This window comes from Ischnura elegans (genome assembly GCF_921293095.1).
Source record: "Ischnura elegans chromosome 13 unlocalized genomic scaffold, ioIscEleg1.1 SUPER_13_unloc_4, whole genome shotgun sequence".
NCBI lineage: Eukaryota > Metazoa > Arthropoda > Insecta > Odonata > Coenagrionidae > Ischnura > Ischnura elegans.
In genome coordinates, this window is record NW_025791660.1 from 7,996,752 (window position 1) to 8,023,498 (window position 26,747).

The 26,747-nt window shown below is 35.4% G+C and overlaps 2 protein-coding genes across 2 annotated transcripts in view; one reads left to right on the forward strand and one right to left on the reverse strand.

The window, feature by feature from the left end:
• On the reverse strand, nucleotides 1-24,887 carry LOC124173227 (zinc finger protein 37-like). Its single transcript, XM_046552756.1, has 7 exons — nucleotides 24,854-24,887; nucleotides 22,435-22,602; nucleotides 14,057-14,176; nucleotides 8,366-8,494; nucleotides 6,573-6,704; nucleotides 4,869-4,941; nucleotides 1-2,278 (listed from the first exon to the last, which is right to left on the reverse strand). The coding sequence occupies exons 2-7, from the start codon at nucleotides 22,438-22,440 to the stop codon at nucleotides 555-557; spliced, it is 2,184 nt and encodes a 727-aa protein (XP_046408712.1). The 5' UTR covers nucleotides 22,441-22,602; nucleotides 24,854-24,887; the 3' UTR covers nucleotides 1-554.
• A 1,283-nt stretch (nucleotides 24,888-26,170) lies between these two features.
• LOC124173211 (zinc finger protein 182-like) overlaps nucleotides 26,171-26,747 on the forward strand; it is a 94,292-nt gene continuing 93,715 nt past the window's right edge. Inside the window, exon 1 of the mRNA XM_046552747.1 lies at nucleotides 26,171-26,685. Within this exon, the coding sequence (XP_046408703.1) occupies nucleotides 26,518-26,685 (168 nt within the window). The 5' untranslated portion in view covers nucleotides 26,171-26,517. The remainder of the gene's footprint in view (nucleotides 26,686-26,747) is intronic.

Sequence of the window (26,747 nt, forward strand, 5' to 3'; positions counted from 1 at the left end):
TTCAGTGCAGCACTCTCTTCATCAATCGTAAATTGTTATTAACTTAATATTTGCATATAAATTACATAGAAGCACTATATCCACTAACACCGATTACACAATTAAACACGGATTAATCACAAAATTGACATTGATTACATTGAAAATTAATCTTGAGACAAAGTGCCTCGAGTTTTTATCGCAAGTGTTGAAATATATGGCTTATATTTAAATGTAAATAATTTTCTACCAGTAAAAAAATAGAAGTTAAATATACAGGAATAAATTATTTAGTACTTGAAACTTTAACAGAATAAATTAAATTGAACAATTATGAAATTACGTCACAGACATATTTGACTATTTTTATCATTATCAACATTGTGGGGTATTTTTTTTAATTTCATACAAGAAGAACTCCTAATATTAAGAATTATTTACCTTGATTGCTAATGAATAACAATAAATAAGACAACTAAGACCTAGCCAAGTGTGTTTGCAAATGAAAGAAAAGGTGACTATTAAAAGAAAGTTCATTGCAAGAATAAGGATTCTTTCTGATGTACCTGCATGTGTCAGACAAGGTTACGTTTGGAAGTGTAAGACTTTTCACATTCATTGCATGAAAAAGGTTTCTCCTTCATATGAGTCGGAATGTGATGGACAAGGTAACGCTTTTGAGAGAAAGCCTTATCACATTCATTGCAAGAATAAGGTTTCTCCGTCGTATGAGTCCGAATGTGACAATTAAGGTTACTCTTTTGAGAGAAAGCCTTATCACATTCACCGCAGGAATAAGGTCTCTCCTTCGTATGAGTCCGCATGTGAGAGACAAGGTAACTCTTTTGAGAGAAAGCCTTATCACATTCATTGCAAGAATAAGGTTTTTCCTTCATATGAGTCCGAATGTGGCGGACAAGGGTGAGCTTTTGAGAGAAAGACTTATCACATTGATTGCAAGAATAAAGTTTCTCCTTCGTATGAGTCTGCATGTGAGAGACAAGGTAACTCTTTTGAGAGAAAGCCTTATCACATTCATTGCAAGAATAAGGTTTCTCCGTCGTATGAGTCCGAATGTGACGATTAAGGTTACTCTTTTGAGAGTAAGCCTTTTCACATTCACCGCAGGAATAAGGTTTCTCCTTCGTATGAGTCCGAATGTGATCGATAAGGTGACTCTTTTCAGAGAAAGACTTATTACATTGATTGCAAGAATAAGGTTTCTCCTTCGTATGAGTCCGAATGTGACGATTAAGGGTACTCTTTTGAGAGTAAGCCTTTTCACATTCACCGCAGGAATAAGGTTTCTCCTTCGTATGAGTCCGAATGTGATCGATAAGGTGACTCTTTTCAGAGAAAGACTTATTACATTGATTGCAAGAATAAGGTTTCTCCTTCGTATGAGTCCGAATGTGACGGACGAGGGTATTCTTACGAGAGAAAGACTTTTCACATTCACTGCATGAATACAGTTTCTTCTTCGTATGAGTCTGAATGTGACGCACAAGGATGCTTTTCTCAGAGAAAACCTTTTCACATTCACTACAGGAATAAGACTTCTTTGCTGTGTGTGTACTAACTGTGCATGATTTCCTATCTACAATGAAGCTTTTCCTCACTTCCCTCACATTTTTATTCTCCCTTCTTCCTCCAAAGTTATCCTTAAGAAGCCTATTTCCTTTTTGTCTCACGCCTTGCCTTTTACACATCAGCTGATTTAAACTTTTGGAGGAAAGAGGCTGACAAGAACTATTATTTTCTCTTCTAGAGACAGGGGTTTTGAGGGATGAATCTTTACCAGTTGACAACTTTGAATCAATATCCAAATTACCAGAATTGAAATGAATCTCGAGGTGCTTGATGAGATCATATTTCACATTAAAAGCATCTCTGCAGTTGAAGCAATGATAAGATTTTTTCGTTGAACTGGCACCCTTCTCAGTATTTTTGCTCATGCTAATACTTTTCACTTTGTTTTCCCGTGTGACTCCCTTGGGGTCATTCTTCCCATTATCAGTGCTCCTCAAAAACTTTGTGGTGTCTGCATTATCACAACCACTTCTCTTCCCATCAATAGTCATTGTTGCTCTATCCCCTTTGATTTTAGACGCATATCTATATTTCGAATGTAACCGTCCATCATTAGGAATTGAACACGACGTTATTTTATCAGCAGGCAAGGTATCACATTGTTTAACGTCTTTATCCATCACTTTCTTTCCTTTTCTTGAATTTGATGCTCTAATCTTTGGTTCAAGGACTGCAAACAAGGCTGAGGCTCTTTCAGGACCTGGGGACTCTAGAAAAGAATTTCACATTAAAAATAAATAGTTAGGAATGAAATCTATGATTCGCTGAACTATTTTATAAGAACCTTTAGACAGATACCAAGGTAGCTGCTTTAACCAATCCTTCGGTTAAATGCTTATCACATAACAAGGTGTCAGTTAATTTTATATGGTGTTTTCAGTACATTTCTTAACAAATTATCAAAGTCAAAGTGGCACTGCTCCTCAGAGTAATTGAGCAAAATATTGCATGCTAACCTCAAGTATCTACTCCAGAAAAGACCTCAATGCACTTTTTCATGCACAGAATTAATCATAAACTCAATTTAAAAATAACATGCACACACATTATGTTGAATTGAAACAATAATCATTATAAAAACAATTACCTTCTTACATTACAAAGCTTCAATATGCAATAAAGAAATGTAAAGGAAGTAGAGGGCCAGAAGGTAAATAAAGCTCACAAAAAATCATTGCCAGCTTAATAAATCAATAAGAGGAAGATGAAGGGGGTATAATATGGCATATTATGAAAACTTATCTTCAGGATAACATACATTAAAAAAAGAAATACCTGTAAAAACAACAACAGCAGTAAAATAAGATCACATTCTCTTCGGGGCACACCTCCTTATTTCTAACAAAACTTTCCTAACCACTATACCTTACATTATTTTTAAACTTATTTCAAGTTTAAGGAAGGGATTTCAAGTTCTCATACCTAGATTAACATTAGGCATGTCCAGATGGGATGCCCCATATCCAAATATCTGCAGTTAATGCCCTTCATCAGATATATTGGATCCCAAGGTCCAGAGGGCATCGGATCTGGATCCGAAATTTTATATTATGGCTTCAGTTAATGGACACCCCATGTGAGAAGAGTGGAAAGGGTTCTGACTCTCTCTTTGAATATGCCCTCACAGTGCCGCTATTATCTCTTTCTTCCAGCCTTAGTTTGAGAGCCTGGATGGTTCAGGATGGATTGGTTTCAAAAACCATCAGAACATACCAAGTATGCAGAATGTTAAAATAACAAACAGATTGTCTTGATTGCACAACGCATCCAAAATTTTGATAAAAGGCTTTGCATGCAAAGGCACACTGAACAGGCAGACAGTACATTTTGTAACATCAGTAGCCTACCCCCACACTACTTCCCTACTCCATCTTCGGGCCATATACAATGGTTTGATTTCAGTGGCTGACCCTGCTGAAAGTTGGCAAAGATACCTGATGTCCAGGTTATCCACATGCATCCATTATCCAATTTCCTATCTCTTCCCTTATAATTTACCTATTTTCAGCAGCAATCATCACATTAATAATTAAATTTGCAATACGTCCAGAGTGAATTTTCATAAAACTCAAAGTACTTAAAATGTGAAGCAATGCACAAAATACCACAAGAACATCCTAATAAAAGATAAAATTAACAGTTATAAGTTAAATTTACATCGAAATTATTCAAACTTCTCATATCCACCCTTAAAGATGGCGATGCCTTGTATTTCACTGTTCTACCTTTTACAATTCGGATGAAGCTATAACCATGAAATCTTAGCAAACGAGAATAAATAAGCATGGCCTGGTCATCCACTGTCATTACTCTGCAGAACTATAACTTCTGCACACAAGGTATTGATATTTAGTTTAGCTTATTTTTAGCCAAATCAGTTTTTTTCCACATCTCACTTTTTTCAATAATAACTCTTAGGCCTATTAAAGGACAGTTGCAAAGAGCACAAAACAATGAATTGGTTGGGGCGTCTATCAAAGCAAAAATGAACATCACTTTTAAAACTGAAAAAACCACTTGAGGTCATTTCAGCAGTTCCATGTTCATTTTGTGTATGGACACCACAATCGACATAGTACATAGCTGGAATATTATGCTTAGTATTCATCACAAGTGATTTATAGGGAATTTTTTTTATTACCCAGTCTTAAATACAAAAGTGTAATGTATAGTACACTGGAATTCCCATACGAAATCACATGACTGCATATATTGGTTAATGTCTCTGAAGCATGATGAAAATTTTACTAGATATTTGCCAACCTGACCACATTCTGAAGCAGAACTATAAATCATAAACTAAAGAAAGTAAAGATAGATGACAAATATAGATGCTACATCCTTCACAAGGGGAGCGTCCAAAAACAGGGTCTCAGAATTCAATAAAATTTTTTTGTGTTATATAGTCCATTGGGAGCTGTCCTTGAATTAGCCTGCATATGGGGTTATATAACCAAATAGTTTAAGCTGAAATACAGTTCAAAATTTACAGGTCAAATATATTCATGTATAAGAGCCACTTTGCAAAGAATAAGTATTAGTCCAGTGATTTAAGTGCCCAGTTGTCACGCCGAGGATCTGGAGTCAAGCCAAATAAAAAAATAATATTTTCAGTGAACTAAATAGATATGGACAAAAAATTAGCTCTAGCAATATAGAGTGTAGAAATAGAGTATGAAATAAATACAAATTCAAAATTTGATTGAATACTGAAATTAGGTGTTTTCATATTCCCATGTCAGAATTAGTTACAAGTCTTTTCTGTGAAGAGTCATTTTCAAGAACTTAAGAGCACTCACCCACTGCCTCCGTCACAGACTCCATTGCCATTGTAAGATTCTGAACCAGCTCTCCGTTCTCCGTATCAGTTAGCTGAAAGTAAGCATATTTCAGATTTACCATAAACAAGTGATATCTCTAAGATAATAAAAAATGAAACAAAAATGTTTCATTCTTGGGAATCTCTGGCATGAATACAAAAACAAATGAAGTGACAACACCAACCCTAATCCTAAAATCTCTCCAAGAATATGCTGTCCTAAATACTAAAATATACACTCCTTTCTGGGGTGAAAGGGCAGGCCAAAAAAATAAACAAAGGCAAGGTACAAATATAGCAGGGCAACAAATCTTCTTCAGAGTTAGTTCTTCTATTCTTGATTATAAAGGATATTTCTATGTGAATCTTCTTAACTGAGGGGAAGTCATGTGGGATAACAGATTTACCTATCGGCTCTCCATCATGGATGGGGATGACCTCCTTGGATGGCTCCTGCAGCACATTCATTCACCATGGGCTGAGAGAATATTTCAATCAAGGTATCGTGGGTTGACCTTATTCCTCATGGTCCGGGATATCTAACATTCCATTCTCCTATTTCCTCTTCTCTGCCAATCTTCACCTCACAGTCTAACCTCCACGATTCTCTTCTCTTTTTACCTCTCCTCCAACTGACAGGCAAGACACCATCAGCCCTTGGGCATAGCCTTTGGCTGAAACTTGAAGCCGGGGTCCATATGTCTCCTCAAGCTGCAATTTGTCTGTATTTTATTAACCAGAGAGTTTTATTTTCTTATAAGTAGGTTTTAATAGAATCCTTACTATGGTGAGGGGGGTTTGTTGAAGCATGTTCTCATTTTGTCATTTTGTAGAAGGAAGGGGTGCAGGTTCCGTCACCCTCCATTCGCTCCTCACAGGTGTTGTTTGGAGGAAGGGGACTGGGAAAATTGTGGACATTTCACTGGTCGCGTACACATAACATAAAAACCTCAACATCAGGAAAGCGGGGAATCGTGTGGGGAGGGGAAATACTCAACACTCCACTCAATCATAATTGTATACACACAGATATTTTCACACGATATTGAATCAGTTCTCCTTGCCTTGTGAACGCTTATTTTAAGTTACCCAAGAACTATGCCAAGCAGCATCGGTTACAATACATTGTGCGTATTTTTGAAAATAATGGTTAAGTTTCGTATGAAGATTTTCACAACTTCCTTTATCAATGTTGGCGGTTGTTTTCAGGAATTGCTGTGTAATAAATAATGTTTAACGCTACATGGGTATTGGCAAAGACGAAAGAATACCATCTGCATCTTATATGTGAATCAGTCGAGATAGCAAAAAGGACAATCAACTTCTATAGGGAGGATGGATATAACCTCAGCCGCATATGGAAATTCCTGGCCAAATATAATGATCAACGGCTATCGTCTTCCAGGAAAATTCAAAAGAGGATCAACATTGGGTGAATGAAACATATAAGCTCAGGACGAGAACGGTTTCCCTCCCATTCCCCTGATAACGCTCCCAGTAGGAGTGAAACATTGAGTGTGAAAATTTTACCTACGCAGGAATTGCCAAAAACAACCACCAACATAATGTTTAAGGTTCCAGAATCTGGGCTCAAAAGCCCAAGTTTACAGTACTTGAAATTGAAGATTTCTCCCAAACATCACTTTCACCCATTAATTTAATTGAATGTGAATTTCATGCATACCTCAGTGGCATCAGTCTCCTTGGGAGATAGTTCTTTCTTGGTCAAAACCAGCAGAGTGTCTAGGTCTATCACAATGGCTCTTGTGCCTTCAGCATCCACCTCTTCACCTTGGGAAGATGTTGATGCCTGTGCCTGCATAGGAGTCCAAAATTAGCATCATTAAAGACAGAGATACAGAAATATAGAAAAAGCTTTGAGAGTTCACAAAAAATAATGATTCCTATTTATAGCATTGATAAATATCTACACACCACCTCAAAACATACTCTTCTGTAATATTCACATCTTAACAGCTTGTGTTATACATTTACATGCAATAAATAGTAAAATATTCTATCATAGTACTCGAAAAAGAATGAAAAAACTCATGTTATCAAGAAAATGTAGGATTAATCAAAATTACAAGATCAATACTACTGTGAAAACAAATATTTGTCTAATGCCTTAATGTGACAGAGATTAAGGTGTAAATGGAATCACTTCAAGATATTGTTGCCCTTTTTATTGTTTACTTTGACTAATATTCTATGCAAGAAAAAAGTGTTTGTATTCGGTGGATTTTAACTACTAGATATTTTTACCACTCTCAAAATTCTTTTAAGTCTTTAAAAAATAGATTTAAGATTCAATTTTCGGAAAATCACACACAAGAGTACAGAAAAATACAAGCATGCTTGGCTGAGACATGGATGAGATGTGGTTACTCAATTGACTAAAGTGCATCATATTGTTACTTCATCCTACAGCAATGCCTGGACTTACTTCCAACCTTGGATTCCATGATAGCCATTTCAAATTCTTCTGCGTTTTGCAGGAGATAATCATAGTCCCTGCTTTTTTGACATTTACCCTACCATTCCTTCATCTACCAAGGTTCCTAGGCTGATCCAAGGAGTTGTAATTCTATATGTCGGTATAACAAAGTTTTTTATTCTGTAGTGAGCCAGGTAATAAATAGCTAAGGAGTATAAAGGAGCATTCATTGCATGCAAACAATAATTGCTAGTTTTAATTATTCCACTGCCTATCTAACCTAAATTACAGTGGATATAAAACCCCTCCTAACATACAAGAAGTAAGCCTAAAATGATCATGAACATAATATTATCATAACATTTTCATTTTTGGTGTTTTTTTGGGGGTGCATGATGGGTAGCAACTGTATTAAATGTGTATTACTTTAAGCATTGGAATATAACTTTTTAAAGCAGTAATCTTAATAATTTCACGAAATTTTAAGGTTTACTAATGCATGTGCCTCAAAATTTTATGCAACCAGCTCCACAGTAACACTTCTCAGTAAAAGTTGATGTATATCCCACAAAATCTCAGTCCTCCTTATCTGAGTGTAAAACATGATAATCAAGTCTCCTTGGAGCAACAATATTAGAAGCTCCACAGAAAAATGACATATACTTGCTTTTCGGTTCTATCAGAGAAGCTATAGTTATTGATGTCTTATTGTCAATTTATAATGGTGAATTTTTCTTGAATCTGATGTTTAGTATCCTTGTCTGTGTCCCTAGAACCATTTATAAAATAGCAGGAGCTCATAGATAAAATGTCTACTTAAACAGCATGACTAACTCTACTCCAAAATTTGACTAAACTACCTCACACTTGTGTGTTCATGTATGTTGCAAAAAAGTATATTTGTAATTAAAATGAATTACTTCATACAAACATTTTTTTTCGTTTGCACTGTTTTTGTATCTTACATGCTCATTGACATATCCTTTATTTGTCCAAACAAATCACTGGACTAACTTAAATATTATTATGATGATGATTACCTGAGCAAAGGCTTGGGGCACAAGGTCATCTGTGGCTCCATCAGTGCTATCATTGTGCACATATCCTCCTCCATCATCACTGATCTGATCTGCTTTTACACAAGGGGACCCACATGTTTCCATGCCACTCTGAGAAAAAAAGAGAATTAACACTTCCTTGACATGGGTTTTCACCAATTGGTACAAGCAAAAAGATCACAACCAAAACATCAAATGTATGCGCAAATGGATAATTCCCTGAATCGCTATTCTGACCTCAGAGAGGAAGGAAGGAGAAAGTTATTGACCAACAAAATATGGGACAAGTTACTCTGCCTTTTCAATTGGACATAGGAAAATCTTCTGAAGAAGGAAGAAATAAGTGTATAGCAGGTTAAGATGGTGAAGTGCCTCTTGAGCTATTGAAAAATTAAAAATATACACCTTACGTGTGTCAAACATTACGTGTTCCCCAAAGTTTCAGGCCTTAACCCTAGGAAAACTGAAAAAAAATTATCGCGTAGTAGCCTGACTGGGTCCAATGGACCCTTAAACATTTTTTCCACAATGTTACCAGTTTATGATGAATTTAGGCTGAGTTAAGTGATGGTTTCCATTGTATTTACTTCCTCAACATATTTCTTCACGTCTTTATTATTATAAAATTATTTTGTTGGAAGTTAATACTGCAGGGAAGCATAATATTATTCCCTCTACCAGAAATATCACCCCACCTTTCCCATTTTTATGAATGTTCATTAGCACAAATTACGAATTGGCAATCGGTATCGCCAACGACTTTGTTTATAACTCCATAAACATTGAATCTCCCAAAAATACAAGGTAAATAAGAAAATTGCTGATAAGTTGTAATGAATTACCCATAGCATTGAAAATAGTCTACTGGGTCCAAAGGACCCAGTCCGTCCACTATGTAACTTTGTAGTATACTATAAAATGTAATGAGCCCATTATCGTTATTTCCTGCTATGTTTTAGAGGACATACATTTAGGAAAAGTTACGGCGTCAAAATGAGTTTCGTGCATTTTTTGACATAATTATAAACTTTCAAAACTACCAACTGGGTCCATTGGACCCAGTCCGTCGTTCTAGGGTTAACAATGGAAATTGACCCCAAGATAATTGAAACACAAATTTTAGTTTTTTTTAACCATATCTCCAGTTTTTGTTTGCAAAACTTGAATTTTAAATGAGTTTGAAATATTCAAAATGAAATTACAAATTTTAGGAAACAATAGACACGTCACAAATATACACCTATGTTGTTACCCCTACATCAAAGTATAATCCTAAATTTTTTCAAATTTTTAAATTGGTGGAACACAGTCAAAAAAATGAATAACTGACTTGCAATTTTAGCACCTCTGTACTCCAGGAGGATATTTGATTTGATTGTTGAGAGGAATGATTGCTGATCAGTTTGTAATGTTATTTATTAAGAATAAAGATTAACATAAACAATGCCTATCAAACTTAGATTAATCGTAATTATTGGTTATAGCCATGCCGTAAAGCTTTAAGTTAGTCTTCAAATAGAAAGAAATACATTGTCTGCCAAAAATTATTTTTTCATATCTCCTGAGTCTAAATATCCATGAAGTTTTCACCAGCATTTGATCCAATTTCCTTAAAGTGCGATGATATGACAGAAGTGGTGATAATTGGTATATGGTCTTTTCGAATATGCAAGAAGATCGTTTTTCATGGGGCAAGTCATTGCTCAGGTTAGCATTGGATGCATGTGTTGAAATTGCTAGAATCCAAGCCTATTATTGTAGCAAGGTCTATTCTACCATCCCACAAAAGAGAATTCTCTCCTGAATTCTTTCGGTTCACCACTTGACACTATGCAATTTTGACTACACTCGTACATACCTACCCATACAAAAAAATCTGTGCTGTGACTTCACTAAATCTGCACTGTAACTGGACTAAACTCTGTGTTTAGCACAGTCAAAGTACACTTTTCTGTACTAGACTGTACTACGGCAGCTAGAATTAGAGAAGAACTGTACTGTAACAGCGCTGGATCACTTTGCTTGAACTGTGCTAGAGCTCAGACTGCACTGTGACTGGGCTGGGTTACATGACTGGAGCTGTACTATGGCTCAAACTGGATTGTGACAGGGCTGGACATAAACTAGTCATTGACGGGAGAAAGTATTTCCTATATTATTTAATATTACGATCAACTATCATTTCCATGAGAAAATGAATGCATAAATTATATAAAAAATTTATGTTGACAATACTGCGGCAATGCATAGCTCCATCTTGCTTATTATTTTAATAAAGTGTGTTCAAAAGAACAACATCCGCCGATTCTCAGCCATCTTTGTTAGACAGCATTGGTGTTGAACCGGTTGTAACATTACTTGTTTACGTGCTCTAATCCTCTGAACTCTACGCTGTAAAATGGATGCGTCGATGTAAGATTGACGCTAAGAACGTGAAGAAGTGAACCTTACTTCATTTACATCAAAAGTAGCTCCTTAGCTGGGAATTTTTCTTGCAGGTGAAGTGATATCATCGATTTTGCTGAAATCCGTGTGGTTCGTGATGAATCAACTTTCCACGATTGATTCCAAAGACTCGCAAATTACTCCTTGCAAAGCACGAGAGAGTTGAAAAAAAAAAACTTATCTTTATTGATACTCTGCTGCTGGGGGTAAGTCCTCAACTTCTCTAAAATTAAATTCAGACAAATTTAAACAGTCAAATGTTGACGTAACACTTTATTAGATATCAGTATATTATGCGTTTTCCTTTTAATTTCAGGAAGGAAGCCAAAGAGGCAAATGAATTGAGTGGCCATGCCTTAACTAGACTTTCATTTTTATGTTTATAATCATGAGTATATTTGTATTTAATAAATTTCTTTTATTTTCACATCTTATTGTCATTTATTGTGCTCCACGGAATTAGTACTGAAACTTCATCAACAAAAAATATCGAGGTGGGCATATTTGTGGCAACAAGACAAGTATCACTGAAGTAAATGTTGGTGGTTTTGATGTTGAGTGCCGGTTGATGTGCAGAATAGGATTTGTCAATTTTTCTCATAGAATCTAAGTGCTTCAATAGCAATATTTTTAGTACCATAAACTTTGTTCATATTAAGGAAATGGAACGTATCAAATTCAGTGAGTGTCTGTTAGGAATATGGTTTATCTATCCTTAGGCTAGTCAATATTCAAATGAGTGTAGTCGTTTTGGCCACTGTTATCTCTTTGCGGTTTTCTGATTGGATCAGGCAACCAATCTTCAAACACCTAAAAAGGGAACTATATATCTCTGCTAATTGGCCTATCTTGATTTAATTCCGCTTCTTGTTTTCAATAAGATATACAGGGAATGCAATAGCCACATCAAGACTGTCAATTATTGATTCAGGGAGAGTATTACAGTAAAAACTGTGCTATGACAACTGCAGTCTGACCGTGCTGTAACTGTACTGTGATGTTTCAATTCAAGTGCAGTCTAAGTAGAGTCGCAGTACAACCCTTTTAGCACAGTTACAGTGCAGCTTTAGTACAGCCACAGCTCAGATTTTTTTGTATGGGTAATGTTGTGCCAAGTCATTAGCCAAGACCTTGGCAATAATATCCTTAGAAATTCCTTCATAAACTAAGCTGTTTCAATAAACGTCTTGTATCTATGTATATTCTTGCTGAGATTGCCATGCCTTACACATTTTTATCCATATTCTGCCTCCTTTTAGGCATGAATGATCATTAAAACGGATATATTTGCTTTGATAATAATTGAGATATACTCTACTGAAGTTAAAAACCAAGTTTTGAAAAAATAATAGAATGGGTATGCAATTTAAAAATAAATCCATATGTTAGAGTAACTAAGTTTTATCTCAAAATAATATTTTGTTACTTTTAAAAAACAATTTTAAATAAGATTTCCATTATATGATACATTTCATAGAAAGGAGAAATTATTTAATCGAAAAAACTATAGATATAGTGTTACGAGGAAATTTTTGCTGTACTATTGTTAACATCACCATACCTAATGTCACCCATTTACTATCGGAGATCATATCTCCTCACATTCCTCAACTCGGAAATGGAATCCTAAAAAACTCAACTTTGTGGGGCAAAGGGCAGCAGCCTGGTTCCTTTGGAACACAATAATTTCACATTTCTCATGATAAAATGCCACCAATACTCCTTCCCAATGTGATGACTCTGGTACCTTTTCTGTCTCAGCGAATACCAGGTGTCAACAGATGAGATCCTACAAATGCCCCACCTATTTTCAGAGGTGGACTAACCTTGACAATGGACACGTATGTAGACTTTTATATGCAGCGGAAAATTCATTGGACATTCATGGACACCAGTCTCTCACTTAGTAGTTTATCCGAATAATTTTCCCTCTTGTAGCTGCACGTGACTTGTCTGTATTGTTTAACATTCACCGATTGAAAAATTAAGCATTAGAGAAAGCCTATTGTTGGCATCAGAAATAATGAAGTGTCATCACTTCGTCGAAAACTGGTCCCCGAATATTCAGTCATATTCTCACGCTTTCAGGAAATTGGCTTATATGATTCATGGTTATTTAAAGTCATGAATATGAAAAAATTATTTTTGGCAGACGATATATTTCTTTATACATATGACCTAAAATTTATATATAACCTAATATATTAATATATATAACCTAAAATTGTTAATTTAATTTTGAAAATTTCAAACTTATGTAAAATTATGGTTTTCCGTCAAAATTTTTTTTAAAAATTCATGATGGTATGATGTACTATTATAAACATTTTTAAACAAAAAATATTTTGCAAACAAACACTGGATATATAGTTAAAAAACTTAATATTGCGTTCCAATTTTTCCTGGGGTTATTTTCCATAGTTGAGGCATGAAACTTTGGGGACACAATTTTTGATGCATGTTAAGTATATATTTTTAATTTTTCAAAAGCTCAGGGGGCACTTTTCACCATCTTAACCTACTAGATACTTCATTAGCAATATTTTGAGACACAATGGATTCATGACATCATTCATTGGCAACCAAAACTTTTTGTCTACATGTGCAGGTGGAGAACAAAAATGTTGATTTCATCCCTTAAAGGTAATAATTACATTTTAATTCAATCAAAGTTGAATATACAACATGCTCCATCAAAATCAGCTCATAGAAAATAATTGATGCCTCTCAACAACCAACCTGGTTTGCCAACATCCAATACCCTCTCCAAAGATGGTATCACTTGCTCAGTGAGCAGAGGTTAGTGATCAGAGCAGCTGTATGCCCCCATTCTGTTCAGTGCAATGTCCCATTCATTTTGAATGAATTTGTCAAGAACGACACACCTCATTGTTAGTTAAAAAAACTTTTGGGCCTGTGGGCTAAAACTTAAGGAACCTTGATTCCCTTGATCTTCCTTGAAAGAGCAACCAAAATAGGTCAGGAAACGTACATTGTAGACAAAAACTAGCATTCCAACATTGCCAAGAAGCTTTTCTTTAACTAATATGATGAGTAACCATGAATTCTTCAATGAAGACTTAAAACACGCCTCAAGTTTACTAATTAACATTTGATAAAGGAAGGGAAAAGGTATTTTTACTATGGTAAATGATATTGGATTATTCTTTGGAGGAATAAATTTTTATGGTAAAAAAACTATGCTTTACAAGGAAAAAGTGAACTTACCAAGTCATCAGTTGCCAATGGGTCCAAATCATTACTTGACATTCCAGCTGGGTCCGGTGTGTTCATCACAGGATATTTACCTTCACTGAGAGGGTCTTCATTCTCCTCCTTCACAGTTTCCTAGAAGATAATGCTGGGTGCCAATCAATGGGGCAAAATAAAAATGTAAATAATTATAAATAATAACAATAAAATCTCCTCTTTCACCTGAGACCACTCAAGCTGGCTGAATTCGTGTTTGCACAAGATTTTAGTGACAACCTAAAATGAAATGGCTGACATGACCAGTATACTGACCACAACTTGGTGTGGAATGCTTCTCAATGTGCTAGCCAAAGAAGAAGTGGGTAAATTCGACACCTTCCAACTCAGAAGTTAAACGTTCGAATCCCAAATGGGTGGCCTTCAAGCATCCAGGCCTCGGAATATTTGCGTATCCTCAGCTTGAATGTAAAATAGGACTTCCAAGTCCTGAATTCTATCAATCAATAATGATGAAGCTATTATCATCATTTCTTCATGTTTATGTAGAATAAGGGCCATTTATTTAATCAACATTGCAGGGCTACCTGACCCTAGGAACATCATCAGCCCCAGAATAAACTGTTGTTGCCCTGCATGTGCATAATCAAGCCTAAATATGGCCAAATTTTTAACTAAACAGCTCCTAAGGCTTGCATGCCTAACACCCTAAAAAACACGGTGGCTAGTTGTCATCTACTTTTCTACGTTATTCTGCATATAGAGGGAGAAAAGCTCACATAAATAGTTTTAAAATGTACAGGAACACAGCAGAATAGTAATAATACAACCACGTCATATCCATCAAGTGAAATAAATAACAAATTGGTTGAAATAAAATAATAATACTAAGTGGCATGCATGCTCCTTGCTTATGCTAACATATAACAATATTTATATGTTTAACACTAGGTGTGCTTTTGAGAAACCAGCTGCTCCCTTACTTTAATCATAGAAAACATATTTTCACAATACCATTAGACAAGTGATTTATTGAACTACAGAAGGTAAAAGTGAAAAACCTTGAAAAATGACGAACCTTGTTTATGCAACGTAAGTTCTTACATCAATGATGATATTTGCCTTGTACCTATCACTAACATGTACAGACCAATTCTGAAGTTATTATAGACATTATGGCTCTACTTTTGGCTGTATATAAAAGTATTTGTGGCGATTAATAATGAACCGACACAACTTGGCTGACAATAACAATTGTTTATTTAACTTGAGTCACTGCCCTGACAATACACCTGAAAGTTATCAGACATCATTCCTTAGTTTTATAGTTAGGTCCCATTATGCAACCAGAGTGGAAAATCGGTGCTGCACCATCTTTTAAGTCATTTCAGAAAGCATGGCAAAGAAATCACCCCCACCAATCAAGTAGATAGGACTGATGTCTTGTTATGAAATGACGGATGTGTATGGCCAACTTACTGGTCGGTCATGTGACCGAGGAAAGCAGGCCTAAAAGACTTTTCTCATAAGGCCACATGTTGGGCAAGAGCAAAGCGTTAATAGTTCTGTTTCTACTGTTAACCAAGAAATGTTCTGACATCTTTGTATACCTTACACACAATGCAGTAACATCTAAGTCCACTTTTTTATTTGAAGGTAAATAGTTATAATGAAGAGGATAACGAAAGTGGCCAATTACATTGGTGCGTGCGTGCAGCCGGCTTGAGTGGCCTCTGATAAAAGAAAATTCTCTGAGGTACTTTCAGCAATTGCATCGGACATAGGTGTTGAGTCGCTGCTGTGGATGCTGTAGCAGGCTGTATGCATGTTACAAACATAATAATGGCTGCATGAATTCTCCAATGCAGTAGGAAGCATTCCTTTTTAAATACTGAGTCAGGTCACCTTTGAATTCGTTCATTGATTCATATATCTGTATTACTTTACTTATTACTTTATTATTTTTTCTTCTACTGCTCAGAATAACATCCACTGAGGGGCAAAGCAGACAGAAATTGAGTTGAGTCAACTACTTTTGGGATTCCCACCAGGTCATTTTATCCATGCTGGCAAACGTTTCAGGCTCCGAGTCGGGGCTTATCCACAGGGCTGCTAATATTCTTTTATCACAAACAAATAAAAAAACATTTATCCCTGAGAATGAGCCCCAAGTTATGGCTTGAAACATAGGCTAATATGGATAAATTATCCTGATCAGAGTTCTGAGAAGAGTTTGCCCACATTATCTGCTGGGAAAGCATCAAATAATATTTCCAAAAATGAAATTACTAACCTCAATTTAATCCGTGTAGTAGACAATAATTTTGGAATATGTAATGAGAAAAAAATACACATTATGTGATCAAACTGAAATTAAAGCAACACGATCTTCAACAGCAGTGAAAACTTCCAGCTCTAGACTAGAGAGATCAACTGCAGTTAACCACTGAGGAGACCTGTCAATTCAGTCTATACCGTTCGCTTCATTTACCCTGGTATGACTAAAACACTGATCAAAACAAAATCATGCAGCAAGTCTCCCGTTAATTAAAATGGAAAAAAAACACACCCTAATTTTTATATTGATTTAGCCAAGTTCAGAACCTACTCTTTACAATGATAACAACAATGACCAGCATTGGTGCATGAATCTCACGCTAAGTACCATCCAAAATTACTTAATGCTTTATTTTTCAGTAAACTGGCTTTTGGTGGAGTTAGGTGATATTGAATGTGAGACAGAGATTAAAAACTAATCAGTGAACATAAGTACCACAACAATGGTATGATGGAATGCTTAAATAATAAGAAGTTTTTATAGAATGAAATAAGCAGCAAATTAAGTCATGTTACCGATCAAAAATTATGTTATTGCCTATTTATAGGGTTTATTTCTTGCCCTACACGAATTTCAAAACGTATTTCTGCTTTTTTTCAAATAATAGATAAATTAAGGCTAAATATGTCTTTCTGGATGAAGGGGTGATGAGTGCTGAGCTAACAGTTTCTTCCCGAAATATGCAATAGTGTTTTTAGGATCACAATAATTAGCATTTAAATGGTTTCAATTGCATGGATTTTATCACCCTATATAAAATTTTAAATGAAATGTCTATTAATCGATCATTTTCCCTTGAAACTTATGTTTGTCTACCATCACTGGCCCAAGTAGCAAATTTTGTGAACCCATGTCACACCCTTTGCCTGAAGCGACCACATCTGTATTTTAACTAGGCATTCTTAAGTTTCTTGCTTCGTTAACGTGGACAGCTTTGTTTCCCCAGAAACAAAACATCATCATTGCCATCAGAAAGTGATGATTGCAATGCAATAACTAAAAATAGTAACTTCAACTTTACAAAGGCTACTGCCATGAGGGGAGTTGTAAGTACAAAGTAGGCATTGATAATGAGGACTTTGAGTGAATACCAAGGTATGTAGCTAGGAAGGTCTTCGTTAGGCACACGTAACCATTACATGTATGTAGTTAGCTGAAAAATTTATACATCAGTGAGCCTAGGAAGAAAAGTTCACCACGCATTAAAATGACATAATATGTACCAAAATATTTTAAACTTTCTTCACCTATGAGAGGTCAAGGAAAGATACTCTTGAATGATTTATGGCATGCAAATATGTACACAGTAATTAAGTGTGATCACATGCAATTCACATCACAACTACCATGTTATCATCGAGACACTAGACATATGTTGGAATCAAGGCAGTGATGTCATATGCCTTGAACTTTAATTCTTATTCTAGTAATGAGAATGCATCTTGGATGATACCAATGGATAGTGTAAACTGCAAAATAGTCAAGGGACAACATAAAAAAGACACTATTCCATCCTGTAGAAGCCTAATTTATATTTTCATTTGTAGTGCATTAATATTTGTTTCAAAAAATGACCAGAGCAAAACAATAGGTGCAGAGAGATTAGTGTTTTCCCATTATTTGCAATGGAGTTAAGTAAAATCCTCATTATCTGTGAATCCATTTTGAAATAGACAGAATTTCAAGAAGTCTTTCATGACATTATCTCCTAAAGACAGTTACGAAACAATTTCTAAATATAACTCTAATAATTTTTTTCCTTCATATGAGCAAATCAAGACATTCCATGGAAGAAAAAATTCTATTCATCAAATATTTGATTCTACTACAGGTATTCCTCACCAAAAACTACAGATATGTAACAAAAAACGTCATGTTAAGGAAATTTAGTGACAGGAAAGAAGCATATACCATTCCAGCAGTAAAAATTCCACACTCTGGATCATTGACTGATTTGTTTGTTGGCTCTTTTACATCTATGGGTATCGATGTAGTTGACATGGCACAACGACGGAAAAATCCAAATGATTCAAGAGTGCAAACTACAAAATCTTTGATAAGGCTGTTTTACACTCGGCACCGAATTGCTCAGGTTGGAGTGGCATTATCTCTAAAATGGCGAGGAACTGAACAAATGTATGAACGGCATGAGAACAAGAGCTATTTTGCCATCTCACAGCCATGCATTCGTGCATGTGTTCTAGCATTTCCACCCTATACAAGACACAATATTGACTACACCTTTTGTACACTCGTCAGATTGTGCTACAGAAAAGGCAAAGCGAGCTCTACAGCTTCAATCCTGAAACATGAAAATATTCTCTTACGGCCATAACCTAAGGATCAAGTAGCAGGTCAAAACAAATACTGTGTTGGTTTGCTGGAATGGAAGAATTCATAGTAATGACCAACACGAGCCTCTAAACCGGGAACCCATTACATGCACTCAGCTCAGAGGAAGTGTTTGCGATGGATGAAGGTGCTTTGCTAGGGTTTCTTCGATAGAGTCACATGCACTCACACAATGCAAAGGAAACTCTTTGTGAGAGTTGATGGGACAGTGCAATAGTTTCTTGGTTCAGAGACACACACACTCATGCAACATAAAGGAAATGTGCTTCCTCATGTTTAAATTACTATTAAAGACTATTTTTATGCTTTATCTACCTATCTTTTGTAGATTCAATTACTAAATGAAAAAGTTGAATTTGGGTCTTAATTACGCTTCCCTTACATATAATAAAGCTACATGAGGATTCTGGCTACTTCCAATGCTGAGGTCAAGCACGATGATTGATTGAAGAAAAAGAGAGCAATCTTGACATTCATCTACGCTGTAGCAAAAACAATAGGCTAGAAAGGAGAAATGAGACAGTCCACCATGGGACTCCTCCATGGGATGTGTGACATTTCTCTCACAAGAATGGTGGTATTAGAAAGCTATGATCCACACACATGCCTATGTAGATTAGGGCGGTTACACTTTTTGCCTCATGTTGTGCAACTGATGGTCACACACAGGGTGACCAGATTTTCCGATTAATCTGGACATGTCAATAAGAACACAATCTCAAATTTAAAAATTCTACTACGAGGACAATTTCATAACTTAACATTAATATTATTGTAAATGCCTATATATTTGGTTCATTGATGTGGAATTCTTTATACATTTTTAAATTTATTATTGAGTGGTTCATTAAAATTGTGTTTAGTCTTTTCTATGGTCTATCATCTGTGATGTTATACATAAGAATATCGTTAATGCGCTATCACGTACATAAATGAAATGAAAGAATCTACTGATGACGCCTTCATATAGGGTAACCAGACATCCGGGTTGGTCCAGACATGTCATCCTTTATAGATACGGTGCCAGGAAAGATTTTTTAAGAATGGTGAAGAGTCCTCCTCTTTTAAAAACAATTATTATAAGAATATAAATGTGTTAATAGCCACTCAGAACTCTCAGCAAAATTTCTGAATATTTCTTAAGCTTACCACAGTAAAATACAACTGCAGAAAGGGTATTTTCCCTAATTTCAACCCAGTGGACCACCGAGAGAAACAAACTAAACATTGCCTCAGGCCGTGTCCCAATCCATAGGGTGCACCCTATGTTGTTGTGCTCTAACACTCTTATCGGCTCTTTTGCTCTTTCCTGCTCTGACTGCAAGTGGTGCCACCACCACTGTACAGTGGCTATTTCAAAACTGAAAAAAGTTGACTAGTGAATTTTGGCGTTAAGAGAATGTTACTGCTGTTGTCTATTAATTATTGCAATATTTACTGCACTAAATGTAAATGTGGAAGTGATAACATATAAAATACAGCAGTGACAATAAGGAGTGGATGCAACTGTAAACATTACACTTCACAATACATTTATTAATTTTGGACACCAATTTCGTAAAGCATAAGGTTCAGAAAAATTTAAGTGGTTTTAAAACAGAAAACAATTTAATAAATGCGTACTTAAAATTTAAAATATTAATCACTGTGAATAGCTACCCATCACAACATTTCACATGCAGTAAGTTGAAAAATTTAGGGTGTCTAGCCAACCAAAACAGAAAAATTCTTTTGTTATTTGCGATTTTTCCAGGGAAACTTTTCACGTTGATGTTACGTGATTTCTGTGATAGATAAGACATTTATAAGGCAAAGGCATGGATCAGTTAACACACACTTCATAATCATATTAATTTAATCATTTCAATTTATTCAATGCAAGTCAAGAAGCTACTTCAACATCATGACTAGACGCTGATGCCACCTGTCCTATTCCACTACTTTTTGAATCTTATTTGAGACAATAGTGCTAGGAATTTCGATTCTGTAGTCTTGTCTGACATTTGATGTTTCGATGCAGCTGTAAAAATTCCACTCAGCTACTGCACTTACGATTATGACAAACACTTTTTACACCAGATAATGGGCGTTGAACTTTAAAAATTATGCCTGAAATGAATTTAACTGCCAGGCTGGAGGAAATTTTCAAGAATAATTCATGCATAATTCCAGACACTTAAAATTCAATCACAATTTCCGATTTTCCCGGCCACTTGACACAGAGATTCACATGTAATCTAGATCAACTTGGATTTAATATCCACTCTAATCATTATGAACAATTTAAAGAACCAATTCACCACCTCAAATCATATCCTATCCAAATTCACATAATGAACAGAAATTTCTACCTCTAGTGGTCATAGCCAAAGTGTTGAAGAGCAAGTAAGGGTGAATCCTTGCCCTCTCTTGTGCTCTTCGATTATGCACTCTTCAGAGCAGGACCGTTGTGGACTGGAATCTCAATAGGTGACAACATCACTTCCCAAATGTGACCATCAAAAAGTGCTGAGTAGAGTGCAAGTGCATTTACGGTGGATTGGAACATGGCCTCAGTAAAAGTTAAAAACTTAGCATTGTCAAAAACACAAAAATTGCTCGAAAAGTTAGATCCATAAACAAAAACAAAACCACAGTGCTAATTAACTTCTTTTGCTCTTAATTATGAATTTACAATTACGTTTCAAGTCCCCTGCTTATCCTCCATACATCCTTTCCTTTTAATCCTTTCTCACTCGATGTCTGGCCGAGCCAACAGGCATTTTTATTCATAAAACATCTGCCACTGGGTAGAGTTGGGATATTCGTCTGGTATCCGGGTGGATTTTTTATAAATGAGACATTTTCCTTCTTACTGAAAATCATGATTTTGTGCATAGTTAATCTGTTACCAGGTACCTAGCGAGCTGTAAAAAATGCAAATATAGCTCGAGAAAAATTTTTCCACAAAATATTACAAAATCATAGGTCTAATTAATTTATACTGTTCTAATTTGTGAAGTTGCCGTTATTTTTCAAGTTGCCTACTTTCTCCTTACCTCATTTTTAACACATTCCGTGTGGAACATGCCAATTGACGTAGTCCCTTCCAAGTCAATATATGTGGCTTGTCAATACAAGTGCTCTGCCAGTCGGGCCAGGAGGCCATTCTCCGTCTTCATAAGAAACTAATAGCCATTCCCAAGTTTTTTGATTGTGCATATAACCTCCAGCAAGGAACCCTTTTTCGAACCGTGCACGCCTTATGTTAATAGCCTTGTTTGAACTGAAGGTATGTTGTGGAAAATTCCCTCTTTTTCTTTCTTATTTTATCGACCGATTCTGACGACCTTCTTGAAAATCGCATCCGCAATGAATGTGCTAATAGCTAGCTAGCTTATACAAATACATAAATTCCTCGAGAAAAATAGATACACAGAAAAATATATAAAATCATACTGCAAATTTATTTCATTGTTACAAACTATGAAATTGTCATCATTTTTCAATTGGCCTACTTTTCCTCTTATTGCCTATTTAATTGGGAGCTGCCCTGCATTTTCACCTCATGGCATCTGGTCTCCCTATTCCCACAAGCGAAGGTGACTTCCTGTAGAAATGCATCCATATACACAGCACAAAGCCACTTATGTAAAACAACCGAGTAAATGTCAACAACTTAGGGTCATTAAACTCAGGTTTCACTGTGGATGAGAATAAAACTTACCAACATATTAGATCCGAGTTGTTGGGAGTCTTCCACAGGAATGTATATTTCAGTCCTTTGGGCTGAGCAAGTGAGATGTGAGGTGCCATCTACCTCATCTTGAATGAAGTCTTTTGTGTCAGCAGGAGTCCCCAACTTGTCATCAGCTGTCTCATCCCATTGGATACTCTGTGGAGAAAGTAACTGTGATAAACTCACCTCTTTCAATGTCAAAAAATGAAGCTTACTCGTACTATTGATAAAATAGGATTTTCAATGTGATATCCAAGCATTTTTGTAAAGCTTGACATGTTTCTCTCAATCCAAAACTCAAAAGCTTTTTTATGCTGCTGAAACGAAATTAGGCAGGAAAATACTTGGTATAATCAGTTCACATATTGGCCGTATTACAACATACATGAGGCATGGAAGAAAGAAAATACACAAATTTTTTCAACATATGTGTCTTTAAATGTGAATCTTTGATGTGGAATATGTTTTTGATTCATTTCTATTGTAATTGAACTCCTGTTTCTATGTACTCAAATACCAACCCAGGGAGAGAAGAGATGTATCTCATATTTTGGCCACTATCTTAGGCAGAAGGGTATGAAATCATCAGCCTGATATTGGATGGGAGACTTAAGAAAAGCGGTAAAGAGGAGAAAAAATTGTTCTAGGACTGAAAACATCAAATAAGAGACAGCAATTAGAGATATATGGGACCAATTTCAACGGGCAAGAGAGCAATGCCTGAACAGCCAATGCACTGAATAGTGTACGGCATAGCGAAGAAGACAAATGAGAATCTAGGGAATTCTGACAAGTCCACTTCAATCATCTGGTGGACGAAACCTTACTAATTTAGGAGATTTTTATATTTTTAAATCTCATCGCTTAGTAAGGTAAAAAGTAAATACAGCTAACATGCTTTTTCAGCTCTAGAGTTATGTGAAAAATTTCTTCGCCAAAGAAACCTGTATTGAGTTGAAATTTTATCAGAAAAAATTCTAAAACAACTAATTCATTAAACAAAATTTACTTACAAAGTGGAACACCAATCCATTCCCTGCACAGAGAATCACTAAAGAAGTTAAATTTCTAACAAAATTACTTATATGAATAAAATATTGAAGTTATAAAAAACAGACCTCAAAATTTATCATAATTATCAAAATACCCAGTGTAAATTTAGCACAAAAAATTTTTCCTCAACAACCCCAAAAATATGCAGAATATCAGATTCAGTGATCTTCTTAATTGGTATTCAAAGAAAAAACCTAGGGATTTTAAACACCAAAATTTCAAACGCATAATGCAATTTTAACTAATATATTATTTAAAGCGACTTTATTTTTACGCAAAAACGAAATTATTTGTAATAGCTGAAGTGACATAGATTGTTCTAGCAAATATAATGTTCTCATATCAACATACATTTTTGCTAAAATAATAATGTAAACATTACCCTGTAACAAAGTAACTGTCCAACAAACTAAACAAATTGCTACTCAAAAGATACATCACATCCATTTTCTCATTGTGTTTAATTTTATGTATATAGTTTAAAACGTTAGTAATGACATTTTTTGCAACTATCAAGTTCAAAGCTGAAACTTAATTTCAAATACTGGGCCACTTCTATATACATTGCACCTCTAATCTTTTCGCATAACAAGCCGTGAAAATCGAGAGAAGTTTTTGAACTGTCAGCTTGTATGTTTTATTAAAAATAAAAGAAACCTCAAGAATTCACATTTTGTGTGTGTGTAGTTGAGCCTATGATTGGACACTAATTTTCAGCTGAATTTAAGTTCACAATTACGATTAGCAGGAACCAGTAAGAGATTTTTTCGTTCGTTTTAACATGCTTCGGTTACCCAAGTGAGCACAAATATTTAAAGAGATGGTTTCATTGCGTTGCGGGTGCATAGCCTTTTATGAGTTGACGAATTTGATTGCCCCACTTTGTTAGACATAATTATTTTACGAGCACATAGCTGAATCAGACAACAAAACGTCTTTACTTATCATCACCAAAAACACCAACTTCAAGGTAAAAATCACATTGCATGGAGATTGAGAAACAAGGCTTGCGGGACACTGGGCTAGTTTCACTACTCCGTCAACCATATACGACGGCCTTGAAAGTAGTCCAGTATGATCAATTAACAAAAATAATGATCTATTTATTTTTAATCTCCACTCAAAGCACTTTTTAAAATAAAGTTGGATTTACCACCTTCAAGAAGTCATATATCATTCTATTTCCTAAGTTGTGGCATCAAGTGAATAATAAATCACAATTTTGAGTTAATCCACAACTGATGATTCAACTTGATTTCTCACTGCTCTCGACACAAAACAAAGACTCTCACTTAACATTTTCCGAAACATGCCATGCACCAGTCTTCAAAACAGAATAAACGAAAGTACTCACCCTAAAGCAATTTCTCCCAGAAAGTTTTCTCAGCTTTGCGTCCGATTGTAAACAAGTCATTTTGAAAACACTGAATTCCGTGAGCTTTTTCAAACATAGTGGACACAGGGTGGTGGGCAGGCCATCTCCCACAGCAACCTAAGATAGAAATCAACACGCTATACATTGGAGAAGTGCGAAATGATGCTGATCACATGGAATAACTAAAGCAATATGACAAAGAAAAATAAATAACTTGTAGATATCGAACCACTTACTTCTAACCCGAGTAAACCATTTATAGCATTCTTCACAGTCATTCTGCAAGCTACGTTGGAAGTGAATATGTTGTAAAAATAACCATTATTCTTCATGCATAGTCTGCACAAGGTATGCTCAGAATTCCTTTCTGATGAAGTGCTGAAAATCCCGGCGGTACGATTCATGTTTCAACCTCAATCTCTCATTCAATCTTTAAATATGTTAAATCGTCGATGAAAGTATCAACACACGACAGAATGTGATCTTCAAATTCGTCACGGGAACTACGTACAATTCGATGATAAAGCCTATATTTAGAATGCTTACGGTGAAAGACAAGTTTAAATTTTAATATTTAAATAACTCAAAATCACCTGAACGAAAAAATACACAGCAAAATTGATATTATGGTCGACCTTCTACTTCACTGCAATTATCTATGTCAATATAAGATCATGCAATAAAGATTAGTTTGCTTTCGCTGAGTGTTAGTTTTCATTTCTACCGCTAGAGACAGATATACATAGCAGGCCTCTAATCAAGGAGCATTCCGGAGGAAGTGAATATTAAGTATGAGACTGAGTATGCCAATAAATAGAATATTGTTTGCATTTTTATATTCTTGGAACTTAAAGTGTTATTCTTCCTTTCCTCTTTATAAAATATTCCACTCAAAAACGTCACTTATAAAATTCAAATGAAAAAGTTGTTTTCTAAGGCTTTCTTTCAAAGTTAATTATGTGTCATTAACGTATTATTCTGAATAAATATCAATTGAAATATAATGTATCATTTACGGAGATAGTTTTCACCTTATCTACTCTTTGAAGACTTGTTTTAATGTTGCTTCATGGAAGACTTCTTTCGTGGTTGCTTTACCCATATATTAGTACCATGGCTTTACCCATATGCCTCTAAAAATTCTACCATTGTATAGTCGTTTAATGTGTCTCATCAAACCTGTGAAACAATGCTCTGTCCCGATAGCATTAATATTGCTTGAATAGTCTTAAATGAAAAGTATCCTCCTTCTTCCATACTAATGCCGGTTAATTTCGGAACGCGCCTTGATTAGAGTCCTACTATGTATATGTGCCTCTAGCGGCTAAAATGTAAACTAAAACTCAGTGAAAGCAAACAAATCTTTGCTTGCATGATCTTATAAATTCATTGTTACAGAGAACTGCAAGGTCAACCGTGTTATCCATTTTGCTGTGGTGTATTTTTCCGTTGAGGTGCTTATGAGTTATTTAAATTTTAAAATTTAAACTTGTCTTTTACCGTGAGCATTCTAAAGATAGGTTATATCATCGAATTGTATGTAGTTCCCGTGACGAATCTGAAGATCTCATTCTGTCGTGTGTTGATACTTTCATCGACGATTTAACATATTTAAAGATTGAATGAGAGATTGAGGTTGAAACATGAATCGTACCGCCGGGATTTTCAGCACTTCATCAGAAAGGAATTCTGAGGATACCTTGTGCAGACTATGCATGAAGAATAATGATTATTTTTACAACATATTCACTTCCAACGTAGCTTGCAGAATGACTGCGAAGAATGCTATAAATGGTTTACTCGGGTTAGAAGTAAGTGGTTCGATATCTACAACTTATTAATTTTTCTTTGTCATCTTGCTTCAGTTATTCAC

Bases quoted from the DNA above. Each gene is read 5' to 3' on its own strand.
- LOC124173227 (XM_046552756.1), bottom strand. The intron at 8,495-14,056 runs GTAAGTTCACTT...TTTTTTTCTCAG, and splicing joins CATTGGCAACTGATGACTTG to AGTGGCATGGAAACATGTGG. The intron at 6,705-8,365 runs GTAATCATCATC...ACTCCTATGCAG, and splicing joins TGCCCCAAGCCTTTGCTCAG to GCACAGGCATCAACATCTTC.